The sequence below is a fragment of the Aquarana catesbeiana genome, linkage group LG06 (genome assembly GCF_042186555.1).
Source record: "Aquarana catesbeiana isolate 2022-GZ linkage group LG06, ASM4218655v1, whole genome shotgun sequence".
NCBI lineage: Eukaryota > Metazoa > Chordata > Amphibia > Anura > Ranidae > Aquarana > Aquarana catesbeiana.
The window spans coordinates 68563291-68578372 of NC_133329.1; the positions used below are offsets into that span (position 1 = coordinate 68563291).

General features: G+C 44.2%; 1 protein-coding gene across 12 annotated transcripts in view; it reads left to right on the top strand.

The window, feature by feature from the left end:
* LOC141148587 (uncharacterized) overlaps window positions 1-15082 on the top strand; it is a 580328-nt gene that overhangs the window by 389000 nt on the left and 176246 nt on the right. For 10 of the 12 annotated variants that reach the window (XM_073636167.1, XM_073636176.1, XM_073636171.1 and 7 more), the window contains one exon: window positions 2169-2498. In XM_073636167.1, coding sequence (XP_073492268.1) covers window positions 2169-2498 — 330 coding nt within the window. Of the gene's footprint in view, window positions 1-2168; window positions 2499-15082 lie in introns of those variants that run through there. The other 2 variants (XM_073636179.1, XM_073636178.1) reach the window with 2 other exon arrangements.

A 15082-nucleotide genomic window follows, 5' to 3' on the forward strand; every position in this document is an offset into this window, starting at 1 on the left:
ACTTCTCTCTTCTGTCGCTAGATGGCCGGATAACTGGTGACATTAGATAAGACAAGGGCATTGCAAGGACAGAGTAGGAATGACTGGGATACCTCAGCCAATGGGTATGGATTTACTTGGATCCCTTGGCCTGCTGGGAGAGCCTATTTATTTGGGTGATGTCAGGTGATCGGGGTTCTGTGCCACCTGGGTGACTGTCTGGGTGGACGTGTGTTGTGTTGCCCCGGGCTGCTTGGCACAAGCCAGGGACCGAGCAGGCCAGCGAGGTGACGCTTGAGGAGTATCTGTGAGTGCCAAGCTAGGGACCCAGCAGGGAAACGGGGGTGACGCTTGAGGAAGATACTGTGTGAGAAGATTGGAAGAGCTCAGGGGATCCAGTGGCAGTGGATCAACAAGTTTAGTGAGAGAGACTGGGAGCTCAGTTGAGTGAAGATCTACAAGAGGAGATTGTAGAGGAAGGAAAGAAGTTTGTTACAAAATAAACTGTTACATGGCTGTTGCCATAGGAGACAGCGATCCTACTTGTGCAGATGTGGTGTCTAGCTGGATGCCTTTCCCTGCATGGCTGTCTACCTATAGAGATCTCGGAGTCTGCCAATTAACATTGCAACTACTTAAAGTGGTGTCCCACCCAAAAAAAAAATGCATAAATGTGCGTAAAAAAAAAAATTTGGAAACATTTTTTTTCTACTCACCTCTAAATGCCTGTTGCTAGGGGTCCCTCGTAGTCTGCCTCCTTCAGTGCCTGGGCTGGTGACATCACTTCCCCTTGGTGCAGGAAGGGCTCAGCTTTGCCCCCTCCCTCTTGTCAATCATATGGGACACGTGACAGGTCCCATATGATTGCGCGGCCAATCACAGCGTGTGGGTGCCACAGCTGAGCGCCCACAGTTGCAATGCCGGTGCCACCGAATGGAGGGGGAGACAGGCGGGGCTTCCGATCCCCCGCATCGCTGGACCCCGGGACAGGTAAGTGTCTGATTATTAAAAGTCAGCAGCTGCAGTATTTGTAGCTGCTGACTTTTAATTTTTTTTTTAGTGGGAACTCCTCTTAAAGGGTGTCCTGGCCCTAACCCTCTCTCCCACAGTTCTGTTTAAGAGACAATAAATCTCTTTGCATTCAAGAAGTGTCTGGTGCCCATTAATCTACCTTGCTACACCCCCCCCCCCCCCCAGGGATTGACTGAAGTCCCACAAACATTTAGACTGTTTATTTGACTTTCCAACCCACTATTTTTCTAGAACTCTCTACAATACAGGGGGGATCAATCCAACTGCTCCACTGGTTACAGAGGAGACAAAAATAACTCAATTTGCCTAACATCCTAGCAACCTAACAAAGAGGGTGCTACATCTTTATTGTGTATACCAAAGTGTATTATTATCATCATTATTCAGTTTATACCTTTATCTCTGCATGCCTATTACTTACTTTGTTGGATGACAATATACTAAGTTTCTTTTACTAATTGATTTGGTGTATGAGTTCTTTGAAATAGCATTACTGCTGGGTACTTAGTGTTGCTGCCAGTGATTCCCTGTGATGCTGTGGGTTTGTGTACTCAGCCTGGTGTGTCAGAAGAGCTAAGGTCTTTGAAAAGGTTGAGGTCAAGAACAGAGGACCCATGTTAACCAGCAGCTCCAATGGGGTAGCGCTACAGTACATTTGCCCAAACCCTTTTACTTATCCCTTAACGGGCAACATGAGAGAATTAATGTAAAATTAACACGGCATCTCCATCTTCCACCAAACTTCCCCCACTGGAATGGCCATCTCTATTTATGGGGTTGTCTCAGTCCCCTGCCAGCCCACCACTGGGGATTGGCCATGGCCCCATAAATATTCAAGGCAACTCCTCCTAACCCCAACCCTCTAGTTCTAGAAGGTTCTCCAACCTTCCAGACCAAGGGGAGGCACCAGATAGCTGCCGTGATGAGTCACCCAGCCCTGAACACTAATGAACCCTGAGCCAATTAAGACTCACAAATTTACAGTGGGAGTCAGAGTATGGTTTGCCTGCTCTAATTCTAGCACACATATCAGAAGGTGCCAAATATCTATTCATGCAAGGAAATAGCTCTATTTCTCTGAGATGTAATTGGAGGTTTTACGGGATCACCTGACCTCACTTTACTGTAAGTATAAATTTAATTTCTATCTCATGCAGGTGCTGCTCTACAGATGACGGGACCTTCTACATATGAAGCCAGAGTTGGATCCATTGCACAAATTCCCTGCACCTTCACAGCAGATATACTTCCTGCAGATCCCAGATTTTTTGCAGTTGTTTGGGATTTAGAAGGAAAACAAATCCTAAAATATGATAACATTGTGACATCAACTGATCCCAGATATTCATTGGATATAGATCAAGCATTGAATGGAATCGCTCATCTGACCATCTCTAATACATTTCTATCAGATGGTGGAATCTACACATGTTCAGTGACTGATAGCCCTATACTAAGGGTGAAAGAGATCAAAGTGAAAATTTCAGGTAAAGAAATTCAGATTTTTATTATTTTATTACAGGAATAGTTATCCTCTGCTCCTTGCTTACAGAACTAAAATATCTTCACCAGCTTTATTCTCTCTATGCCAGCAGCAAGCTAAAACGATCCTGTATTTATATTTCACTTCATAATTACAGATCTGCCACTGAGGCCACATTTTTTTTTCAAATATAACATTTTATTAATTTAGAACTGAGAGGAGGCAAAATTCAAGTACAATAGCATAAAACGGCCACAGTTACATTTACACACAATGTCATCATTCATGTTCAGTCATTGGGTCCAAGGAATGAGATATCACAAATACAATCAATAGTTGTATTTGGTGACAAACTGTGCCGAGTTCTCACACAAATAAACTCTGAACCGCCTAATCTCTGCAGATTATGTGTTCCTAAGAACAGATGGGGCGGAAAAAATTGTTCTAGGGAAAAAACCGGATGGAAGGTAGTAAGGAAAAAACAGAAAAAAGAAGAAGATTTGAGAGGAGATGGGAGGGAAGAGGGGATGGGAGGGAAGAGGGGGTGGGAGGGGGGGAGGGGAGTGGAATAAAGAAGGATCCTGGATGGCAATGGACTTCCAACAGTTGCATGTACAAGTGAACCTGCATCACATACCCATCTATGAGCGGAATAGTGACACTTCATCAGATAAAATGAACATGTTCCATAGTCCCCACATTTTAGAATGCTTTTCCTGTTTATTTTGTGCTGTGAGGACTAAATCTTCTAACTTATTTATATCTTCTACCTTGCGCAGAATAGGGGAATGCAATCTTTGGCAGCATTAAATAAATGTTGCATGATTGATTTTTGGTAATGTTTCGCTGGAATTGTGGTAATGTGGAGTAAAAAGAAGGCCGGATTATTGGGAATATTATAGTCCGTGAATTTTTGGGTTATATTGCGGAAAGTCGTCCAAAAAATGTTTAGCTTAGGGCAAGACCAAAAGATATGAAGGAACGATCCTCTGTTTGGCATCTGCATCAGCTATCGGTGGTGGTCGGGTAGTATTTGTTTAACAATTGTGGAGTATAGTACTATCTAGTCAGGATTTTATCATTTTGTTTCCTGTATTTTCTTACAGATCGACAACTTTAACCACTTCCTTACCAGGCCAATTCTGACATTTCTCTCCTCCTGTAAAAATCATAATTTTTTTGCTAGAAAATTACATAGAACCCCCAAACATTATATATGTTTTTTTAGCAAAAACCCTAGAGAATACAATGGCTGTTGTTACAACTTTTTATCTCACACGGTATTTGCGCAGGAATTTTTCGAACATGTTTTTTTTGGGAAAAAAAAAGTTTTGTGTTTTAAAAAAACAAAACGGTAAAGTTAGCCCAATGTTTTTGCATATTGTGAAAGATGAAGTTACACCGAGTAAATAGATACCTAACAAGTCACGCTTCAAAATTGCACACAATCGTAGAATGGCGCCAAACTTTGCTACTTAAAAATCCCCATAGGCGCACTTGAAATTTTTTTGCTGGTTACATGTTTTGAGTTACAGAGGAGGTCTAGTGACAAAATGATTGCTCTCGCTCCAACGTTCGTGGCGATACCTCACATGTATGGTTTGAACACTGTTTTCATATGTGGGCGGGACTTACGTATGCGTTCGCTTCTGCGTACGAGCACATGGGGACAGCGGCGCTTTAAATTTTTTTTTTTTTTTATTGATAATTATATTTTGTTTTTTTATTTTGACACTTTTTTGAAAAAAAAAATTTTTGATCACTTTTATTCCTATTACAAGGAATGTAAACATCCCTTGTAATAGGAATATAACATGACAGGTCCTCTTAATAGTGAGATATGGGGTCAATAAGACCCCATATCTCACCACTAGGCTGGGAAGCCTGAAATAAAAAAATAAAAAAAAACGATCACCGCTTCCCAGCCGAAGCGGCGCCGTTTTTTTGAATGGAGAGGCCGGGCGTGACGTCATAACATTGCGCCCGGCCTCCGATGATCATAGAGACTCCGGCGACCATCTGGTCCGCCGGAAATCTCTATGATCTACATCTGGCGCCGGCGGATTATGTAACGGTGAGTCGGAGCAAGCACCGGAGGGCCGCGGGAGGGGGGGGACGTCCCCTCTCACCTCCCATAGGAACGATCAAGCGGCGGAATGACCACTATGATCATTCCTATGGTGTAGAGATTCGCCGGCTGAAACCGGCAATATCTGAATGATATCTGTAACTACAGGCATCATTCAGATATACCCGCCCAAAGCCCAGGACGTCATATGACGTCCGTGGGCGGGAAGTGGTTAAGGAAAATCTAAGAATATTTTGTTGTTCCACTACTAAAACGGAACGATGAAAATCAGCCTCCCAGTTCTGTAGGAAAGACAGTTGTGGTTGTTCAGGAGGGGAATTGAGAAAAGCATGCATTTTGGATAACACTTGTGGCAGCGTTCCGTCATCCATACAGTAGTCTTCAAAGGTCGTGAAGGTCCGATTAAATTAGATAGGATTTGTTAGGGAGTGTAGAAAGTGATGGAGCTGCATCACGCTCCAAAAAGGGAGCTGGAAACAACCATTCTCACACATAAAGGACTGGAGGGAAGGCCATTGGTTTCCATCTAGAACATGGAGGGCACGATCGCGACCCCGTCTGAGAGAGTGTCTGGAATTCAGACCGTCGAAGTCGAGGAGGAAATGCTAGGTTGCCCAAGATAGGGAACAGAGGGGATTCTCTGGTGGAGAGTGAAGCTGTGGAGATAGCCTTGGAGCAGAGACGAAGTGTGGTGCCAATTAGGGGATGGGATTTCAATGTGGTAGGCAAACAGGCAAAGCACCAAACAGCTCCCTTCAAAAGGATAACAGTCTGGGTCTGCTCCAATTGTGCCCAGATTTTATGTCGATTGTGCCAACTCCAGTCAAAGATTCTCCCCAGATGTACTGCCAGATAGTAATGCCTTACGTCTGGAAGAGCCAAGCCCCCGTAATGTTTGGGTAGCGTAAGGTATTGTCTGGGTAGATGAGGTTTTGAATGTGCCCAGATGAAATTGACAAAAAGCACCTGTACTTATTTGAAATAATGTGATGGAATCTGTATCGGTAGGGTTGAAACAAGTGGAGAAATTTCGGGAGTATACACATTTTAAGAAGGTTGCACCTGCCAAACCAGGAATGCATTCCTTTATGCCAACTCTCCAGTAGGACAGGAGTCGTGGTCAGTAAGAGTGGGAAATTAAGTTTGTATCTGCGGGTCAAATCACTGGGAATATATAGTGGGGCAAAGAAGTATTTAGTCAGCCACCAATTGTGCAAGTTCTCCCACTTAAAAAGATGAGAGAGGCCTGTAATTGTCATCATAGGTATACCTCAACTATGAGAGACAAAATGTGATAACAAATCCAGACAATCACATTGTCTGATTTTTGAAAGAATTTATTTGCAAATTATGGTGGAAAATAAGTATTTGGTCAATATCAAAAGTTCATCTCAATACTTTGTTATATATACTTTGTTGGCAATGACAGAGGTCAAACGTTTTCTTTAAGTCTTCACAAGGTTGTCACACACTGTTGCTGGCATGTTGGCCCATTCCTCCATGCAGATCTCCTCTAGAGCAGTGATGTTTTGGGGCTGTCGCTGGGCAACACGGACTTTCAACTCCCTCCAAAGGTTTTCTATGGGGTTGAGATCTGGAGACTGGCTAGGCCACTCCAGGACCTTGAAATGCTTCTTAGGAAGCCACTCCTTCGTTGCCCGGGCAGTGTGTTTGGGATCATTGTCATGCTGAAAGATCCAGCCACGTTTCATCTTCAATGCCCTTGCTGATGGGAGAAGGTTTGCACTCAAAATCTCACCATACATGGCCCCATTCATTCTTTTATTTACACAGATCAGTCGTCCTGTTCCCTTTGCAGAGAAACAGCCCCAAAGCATGATGTTGCCACCCCTATGCTTCACAGTAGGTATGGTGTTCTTTGGTTGCAACTCAGCAATTCTCTCTCCTCCAAACACGACCAGTTGTGTTTCTACCAAACAGTTCTACTTTGGTTTCATCTGACATTATCCCAATCCGCTTCTGGATCATCCAAATGCTCGCTAGCAAACCTCAGATGGGCCCGGACATGTACTGGCTTAAGCAGGGGAACAAGTCTGGCACTGCAGAATCTGAGTCCCTGGCGGCGTAGTGTGTTACTGATGGTAGCCTTTGTTACTTTGGTCCCAGCTCTCTGCAGGTCATTCACTAGGTCCCCCTGTGTGGTTCTGGGATTTTTGCTCACCGTTCTTGTGATCATTTTGACCCCACGGGGTGAGATCTTGCATGGAGCCCCAGATCGAGGGAGATTATCAGTGGTCTTGTACGTCTTCCATCTTCTAATTATTGCTCCCACAGTTGATTTCTTCACACCAAGCTGCTTGCCTATTGCAGATTCAGTCTTCCCAGCCTGGTGCAGGTCTACAATTTTGTTTCTGGTGTCCTTCGACAGCTCTTTGGTCTTCACCATAGTGTAGTTTGGAGTGTGACTGTTTGAGGTTGTGGACAGGTGTCTTTTATACTGATAACAAGTTTAAACGGGTGCCATTAATACAGGACAGAGGAGCCTCTTAAAGAAGAAGATACAGGTCTGTGGGAGCCAGAAATCTTGCTTGTTTGTAGGTGACCAAATACTTATTTTCTACCATAATTTGCAATTAAAATTCAAAAAACAGACAATGTGATTGTCTGGATTTGAATCCACATTTTGTCCCTCATAGTTGAGGTATACCTATGATGACAATTACAGGCCTCTCTCATCTTTTTAGGTTGGAAAACTTGCACAATTGGTGGTTGACTAAATGCTTTTTTGCCCCACTGTAGGTACCTAAATATTTGAAAGTGTGGTCCATCCATTTAAATTTATGGATTAAGTGGATTTCAAGGATGTTAAAAGAGAAGGGGCTATTTTGACACCCATGCTGCTGATTTGTCAAAGTTGATTTTTAGATTGGACGTTGCTCCGTAGTTTTCAAATTCCCTATGGAGATTGGAAAGCGACACTATAGGGTTGGTTAATGAAAAAAGAAGATGGTCAGCATACGCTGAGATCTTGTGTTGGGAGTCGCCTATGGTTATTCCTGAGATCCGGGTTCAAGAGAATTGTACATAGGATGGGTTCTAGAGATAGAGCGAAGAGAAGAGGGAAAAGTGCGCACTCTTGCCGTGTTCCACTGGTGATGGAGAAGGGTTCCGATAGAATACTATTGGCCTTGACCTGGGCGGTTGGTGAAGAATAAATCTTGGTAATCCATGTGAGCATATTGTTTCCCAGACCAATATGTTGAAGTACTGAGGACATAAATACCCAGTTAACCTGATCAATGATTTTTCAGCATCCATACTGAGAAATACACAGGGTGTACGATTCATAGAGGCAACATGGATCATATTAAGGACTTTGGTGGTGTTATCCCTAGCTTCCCTTGAGGGGATAAAACCTACCTGGTCTAGATGAACTATGTCTTGTAACTGTTGTGCAAGTTGAGTGGCCATGATCGATATTAAGAAGGGAAATGGCCTATAACTATCACAGGAGGATGGATCCTTACCTTCCTTGGGGATAATGAAAATCTGGGCCTTCAGAGTGTATCTAGGGAAATTTGTGTCAACGAGTATTGAACATCTTTACCATACAGTCAGGTCCATAAATATTGGGACATCGACACAATTCTAATCTTTTTGGCTCTATACACCACCACAATGGATTTGAAATTAAATGGACAAGATGTGCTTTAACTACAGACTTTCAGCTTTAATTTGAGGGTATTTACATCCAAATCAGGTGAACGGTGTAGGAATTACAACAGTTTGTATATGTGCCTCCCACTTTTTAAGGGACCAAAAGTAATGGGACAGATTAACAATCATCCATCAAACTTTCACTTTCTATTACTCGGTTGCAAATCCTTTGCAGTCAATTACAGCCTGAAGTCTGAAACGCATAGACATTACCAGACACTAGGTTTTATCCCTGGTGATGCTCTGCCAGGCCTCTACTGCAACTGTCTTAAGTTCCTGCTTGTTCTTGGGGCATTTTCCCTTCAGTTTTATCTTCAGCAAGTGAAATGCAGGCTCAATAGATTTCAGGTCAGGTGATTGACTTGGCCATTGCATAACATTCCACTTCTTTCCCTTAAAAATCTCTTTGGTTGCTTTCGCAGTATGCTTCGGGTCATTGTCCATCTGCACTGTGAAGCGCCGTCCAAAGAGTTTTGAAGCATTTTGCTGAATATGAGCAGATAATATTGCCTGAAACACTTCAGAATTCATCCTGCTGCTTTTGTCAGCAGTCACATCATCAATAAATACAAGACAACCAGTTCCATTGGCAGCCATACATGCCCACGCCATGACACTACCACCATCATGCTTCACTGATGAGGTGGTATGCATTGGATCATGAGCAGTTCCTTTCCTTCTCCATACTCTTCTCTTCCTATCACTCTGGTACAAGTTGATCTTGGTTTCATCTGTCCATAGGATGTTGTTCCAGAACTGTGAAGGCTTTTTTAGATGTTGTTTGGCAAACTCTAATCTGGTCTTCCTTTTTTTGAGGCTCACCAATGGTTTACATCTTGTGGTGAACCCTCTGTATTCACTCTGGTGAAGTCTTCTCTTGATTGTTGACTTTGACACACATACACCTACCTCCTGAACAGTGTTCTTTATCTGGCCAACTGTTGTAAAGGGTGTTTTCTTCACCAGGGAAAGAATTCTTCGGTCATCCACCACAGTTGTTTTCCACGGTCTTCTGGGTCTTTTGGTGTTGCTGAGCTCATCGGTGCATTCTTTCTTTTTAAGGATGTTCCAAACAGTTGATTTGGCCACACCTAATGTTTTTGCTATCTCTCTGATGGGTTTGTTTTGTTTTTTCAGCCTAATGATGGCTTGCTTCACTGATAGTGACAGCTCTATGGATCTCATATTGAGAGTTGACAACAACAGATTCCAAATGCAAATAGCACACTTGAAATGAACTCTGTACCTTTTATTTGCTCCTTGTAAATGGGATAATGAGGGAATAACACACACCTGGCCATGGAACAGCTGAGCAGCCAATTGTCCCATTACTTTTGGTCTCTTAAAAAGTGGGATGCACATATACAAACTGTTGTAATTCCTACACCGTTCACCTGATTTGGATGCAAATACCCTCAAATTAAAGCAGAAAGTCTGCAGTTAAAGCACATCTTTTTTTTTTCATTTCAAATCCATTGTGGTGGTGTATAGAGCCAAAAAGATTAGAATTGTGTCGATTTCCCAATATTTATGGACCTGACTGTAAATGGATCTTAAAGTCAGAAGAAGGGATTGGTAATATTGTAAAGTGAAACCGTCAGGTCCCGGGGCTTACCCTGGTTTCATCCCACCCACCACCCTCTGTAACTCCCACTGTAATGGGGGCTTCCAATTCTTCTCTAACTTCCGCGGGAAGTCGGGGAAGTTGAGACAAAGCGATGTCCTCATCAATTGCCATCTCAGAAGTTGTCCCCTATGGGAGATTATATAGAGATGAATAATCCCTGAATTCTTTCGCAATCTCATTAGGGAGAACTGTCTTCTATCCCAAGGAGGATACGATTTGGGGTATATATGTGGTAAGTTTGTGATCTCTGACTGATTTTGCTAACAATTTCCCACACTTATTGACATATAACTGAGCTTGCGGCAAAATTGAAGTACGGCTTTAGCTCTGTAATGCAATAAATCCACTGTTTGCCGCCAGAGGGACAATAGTTCATTTTCCAGAGAGGAAGTAGGTGTTTGTTTATGCTGGGGCTCTACCACATGGATTTTGTTAAGAAGCATAGTTAATCAGTACTCCTCTGATTTTTGTCTTGTGGGCTTTCCAAAGGATACACAGTCTGGTTGGTCGTTGGCGGAAAAGTCGTTTTTCAATTCATTGGTGACATCTGTTAGAACTTCTGGGGTCTGTAGAAGACTTTTGTTTAACCTCCAAAAATGGGTTTTGGTGGTTGGAACTGTCGACAGTGAGTACCGTATGGAGACAGGAGCATGATCTGACCACGTGATATTCCCTATGCCAGATTCACTTACTGCTTGTAACTGCTGATGAGGGACCATAAAGTCATCAATTCTCGAGTATACTTTGTGTGGGAAGGAATAGAAGGTATAGTCTTTTTCTCCAGTGTTGTAATCTCCAGACGTCTACCAGTTGGGCTCTGTGCAAATATTGTGTTATTCGTCTGTGAATGCTTGCGCAGACAGAGGATAGGCCCAACTATGTGTCTGCTGAGGGGAGTAAAGGAATATTGAAGTTTCCACCCAAGATCAATTGGTCTTCAGAGAATTCTATAAGCAAATCAAGTATACGATAGATAAAAACATCCTGGCGATCGTTGGGGACGTAAATAGTGGCCAGCGTCACTTGTGAGTTACCAATATATCCATTGAGAAACACATAATGACCTCTATCTATCAAAATATCATGGCAAGTCCAGGGTAGTTTACTAGAGAGGAGTATAGAAACCCCTTTAGATTTAGCGACATCATTAGTAGCATGGTAAAACAGTGGGTACGATCTATCTTTAAGGCATGGAGGTCTACCTGCTCTAAAGTGGGTCTTTTGAATAAATGCTACATCAGCGTGAGCCCTTTTTAGGTCATTGAGAAGCATACGCTGTTTTTCGGGTTAACACCGACCTTTCATGTTCAGCGAGACAATCTTGATGGAGTCCATCGCCACCGGAGTCTGGAAGAATAGGGGAGGAAAGGAGCGAGTGGGGGGTACAGAAAATACCAAAAAGGAAGAAAGAAAGAAAAAGAGAGAAAAGAAAAGTATAAGAAACTATATGGTAGGCAGTGAAACACTGCTCACACAGCTAACTATAGCAAAAAAGATTTACAAGGAAGCACACCTCGATAACCGTCTTTTGTGGCGTCTGTTTTGGTTTTTCGTTCCCTCCGCTTCTTTGCCGAGTACATACTGGGGAGATTTGAGTAAAATAAGCCGGGGAAGACAGGCAAGGACCGGGAGCTCTGTAATGCCCCGTACACACGGTCGGATATTCCGATGGAAAATGTCCGATCGGAGCGTGTTGTCGGAAATTCCGACCGTGTGTGGGCTCCATCTGACATTTTCCATCGGATTTTCCGACACACAAAGTTGGAGAGCAGGAGATAAAATTTTCCGATAACAAAATCCGTTGTCGGAAATTCCGATCGTGTGTACACAAATCCGACGGACAAAGTGCCACGCATGCTCAGAATAAATAAAGAGATGAAAGCTATTGGCCACTGCCCCGTTTATAGTGCCGACGTACGTGTTTTACGTCACCGCGTTTAGAACGATCGGATTTTCCGACAACTTTGTGCGACCGTGTGTAGACAAAACAAGTTTGAGCCAACATCCGTCGGAAAAAATCCCAGGATTTTGTTGTCGGAATGTCCGAACAAAGTCCGACCGTGTGTACACCCTATAAGAACACTTCTTCACTCGGCCATGTCCACACGACGCCCCCCCACTGGGCGTTTTTTAACGTGGCTGTTAAGGCTCCATGCACACTACTGTAGCTCAAAAAACAGCAGCTTTGAGCATTTTATTTTCTGCTTCTAGAAACAAATAGTGTTATCCTATGTGTCCATGCACACTATTTTAGTCTAGAAACGATTTTGAAGCTTCAGCTTGAAGGAGCAGAAAAAAAACTAATTTTTGTTGTGTCTTTGGGAGCAACAGCTGACTAAAATGCTGATAGCTCCTACAAGCAGGGCTGGTGCAAGGATTTTTGACACCCTAGGTGCAACCTCATTTTTCCACCCCTGACTCCACCCCCTTTGCCCTGCCCATGTATACGGTGGAGGTTGCAGGAGTCAGGAGTGTGTAATGCACACAGTGTTCTTTTACTATACAAAGAGGGCAGGGTTGCGGGGTGCACTACATACTGAGTGTAGGGTTACAGGGTCCGCTACGCACTGAATGCAGGGTTGCAGAGTGCACTAGGCACTAAATGCAGGGTCACGGGGTGCGCTGTGCACAGAGTGCAGGGTTAAGGGGTGCACTGTGTACAGAGTGCAGGGTTGAGGGGTGCGCTATGTACAGAGTGCAGAGTTGCGGGCTGCGCTGCTTACAGAGTGTAGAGTTGTGCTATGTACAGAGTGCAGGGTTGCAGGGTGCACTGCGTACATTGTGCAGGGTTGCGGCGTGCACTGAGTACAGAGTGCAGGGTTGCGGGGTGCACTGTGTACAGAGTGCAGGGTTAAGGAGGGGGGATGAAGGAGGAGGGAAGAGGGGAAGGAGGGGAGAGGAAGATTGAGGAAGATGGTTAGAGGAAGAGGGGGAGGAGGGGGGAGGAAAAGGTGGGGGAGAGGAAGAGGGGGGAAGAGCAGAAGAGGGGGGGAGAGAAGGTCATGCACTCGGTATGATGACATCACACATGTGAGGACTGATCAGACACCATACAGTATATATACATCAGTGTTCAATTTCTGGGGCTCTGCTGCATCCGAGGACCCTGCCAGGAACAAACCCTGCCTCCAGCTGTCACCAGGCACTGACCCCAGAGCGCCCACTACTCCTATAGGCTACAGCACTCTGCTGCTGTACTGGATAGGCCGGGAGGAGCACAGTGGTGATACAGGGGGCTGGGTTACTGGAATCACTGGATGTATGGGCAGAGCTGGCTGTACTGACTGGGATGATCACCAGGGAGAGACAGGTCACTGATAGAGGCGCCAGGTGCGCAGGGGATGTTTGCTTCCGTTCCATCGGGACATGTCAGTGCTGCGCCTACGAAGCGGCTGCTGCCTACCTGAGTTACATGCAGCAGTGGCATCCCCTGCATCCCCCTTGATGAGCATGCTTCATCCCAATCAGCAGCGCCCACCAGAGATTATTACATTTATTATAAAGCTATTTATACACAGCACCAAAATGTACATAGCATAGAGACGGAGAGTAGGGAAACCCGGCTGTGCCCTAGTGTGACTTAGGCGGCTGCCTAATTTGCCTATTGGTAGCGCCAGCCCTGCCTACAAGCTCCTAAATGCTGCTAACCGCTGCTAAGCACCAGTTTCCAGCTTTTTTTTCTTTCTTAGTCGCCAGCGTCCTTAACAACCAGTGAATAACTGGTTGTTAAGGAGTGGGCCGACAAGCCATCCGCCGCATTCTTAACAGGTGACTCATTAGCTGTCAGTGTGGTTTCCAGCTAAAGTCTGAATGTAAACAAAAAAATTGCCGGCAATTAAAACTTGAGAAAAAAACAGCGTGGGGGGCCCCTATACCAGGCCCTTAGGTCTGCTATGGATTTTGAGGGGAACCCCACGCCAAAATTAAAAAAAAAATGGTGTGGGGGTCCTCCCAAAATACATACCAGACCCTTATCCATGCAAGCGGCCCGACATGTCAGGGAAGGAGGGGGGATGAGGACTGGAAGAGAAGTGGGGGGGCAGATCTAAAAGATGGCGTCACGTAGGAACTTGCTGTGAGGCTCCATGCATTACCCAGAGCGAGTATGAGGCCGTCTGAAAGCTCCACTACATCTTACTTAAGCCGGCTTATGTTGCCGATTTGACAAAACCCCTACGTATGCTGCCTGGAATAGAAAGAAGTGAAGCTGTGCTGAATTGACATCGAAAGACTGAGATTGAGACTTGTTACCCGCTCTGATAGGTCTCTGGCTGTACTTCCCCTCCTCTTTAGACTGTCGGTCAAAACTGGAGCCAGCGTTGGAAGAAAGCCAGGGTGATGCCTGAGGGAGCGGGTGGATGTAGCCCCCTACCCTGCCTGTGAGAGAGGCTAGGGAGGCGGCGGAGCAGAGGGTGTCACGTCAGACAGCAGTGGAGCCGGTCGGATGCAGTGTAGTGGGACAGTTGGTCCTACAGAAGCCTTTTGAGGATTGAAAGACTCACTGCGGATGTTCGGAGGTGTCCGAGGAGGGAGAAAAGTCTATAGTGGGGATCCGTTAGCAGGAGGAGGACTGAAGACCGAGTAGGAATGACTGACTTAAAAAAAAAAAAAAAAACTGCTTAAAATAAGTAAATCTTAGAGCAAATTATGAGTTATAGGTTATAGAGCTTATCCGTCCTATATTGTCCTTGAAAAAATTGGAGGACTTTATGTGTGGACACTGCAGCTATTGCTTTGTCCTGCCTCATCCTGCTTGCAAAGACTGTCTGCAAAGATTACTTTATGGACTTTGTGGATTGTTTTCCAAAGCCTATACAAACATATAGAAAACTCATATTGGTAGAGGCCTGAGTCTATACCTGCATTTCAGACCTGTTTTCTCCTGCTTGCCAGCTGTCGCTTATATTTTTTGCTCGCTTCTTGCAAATACCCATCATACTTATTATATGGACTGTTATGTATAAATGTGAACTGTGCATCTGAGGATGCATATGAGGAAATTTTAAAAAATAACCTAGATAACAGTCTAACTATTTAAACAGCAAATGCCAATTAATCCATATCTATTTTTCATCATCTTCCATATAAACACTTATATACGAATAAACAGATTTCTATATATACTACTTTGCATATCTAATAGTTACTGCAGCTATCGCTTTCTTTTGCTCTATTTGATCGAGAAAGATCAAGC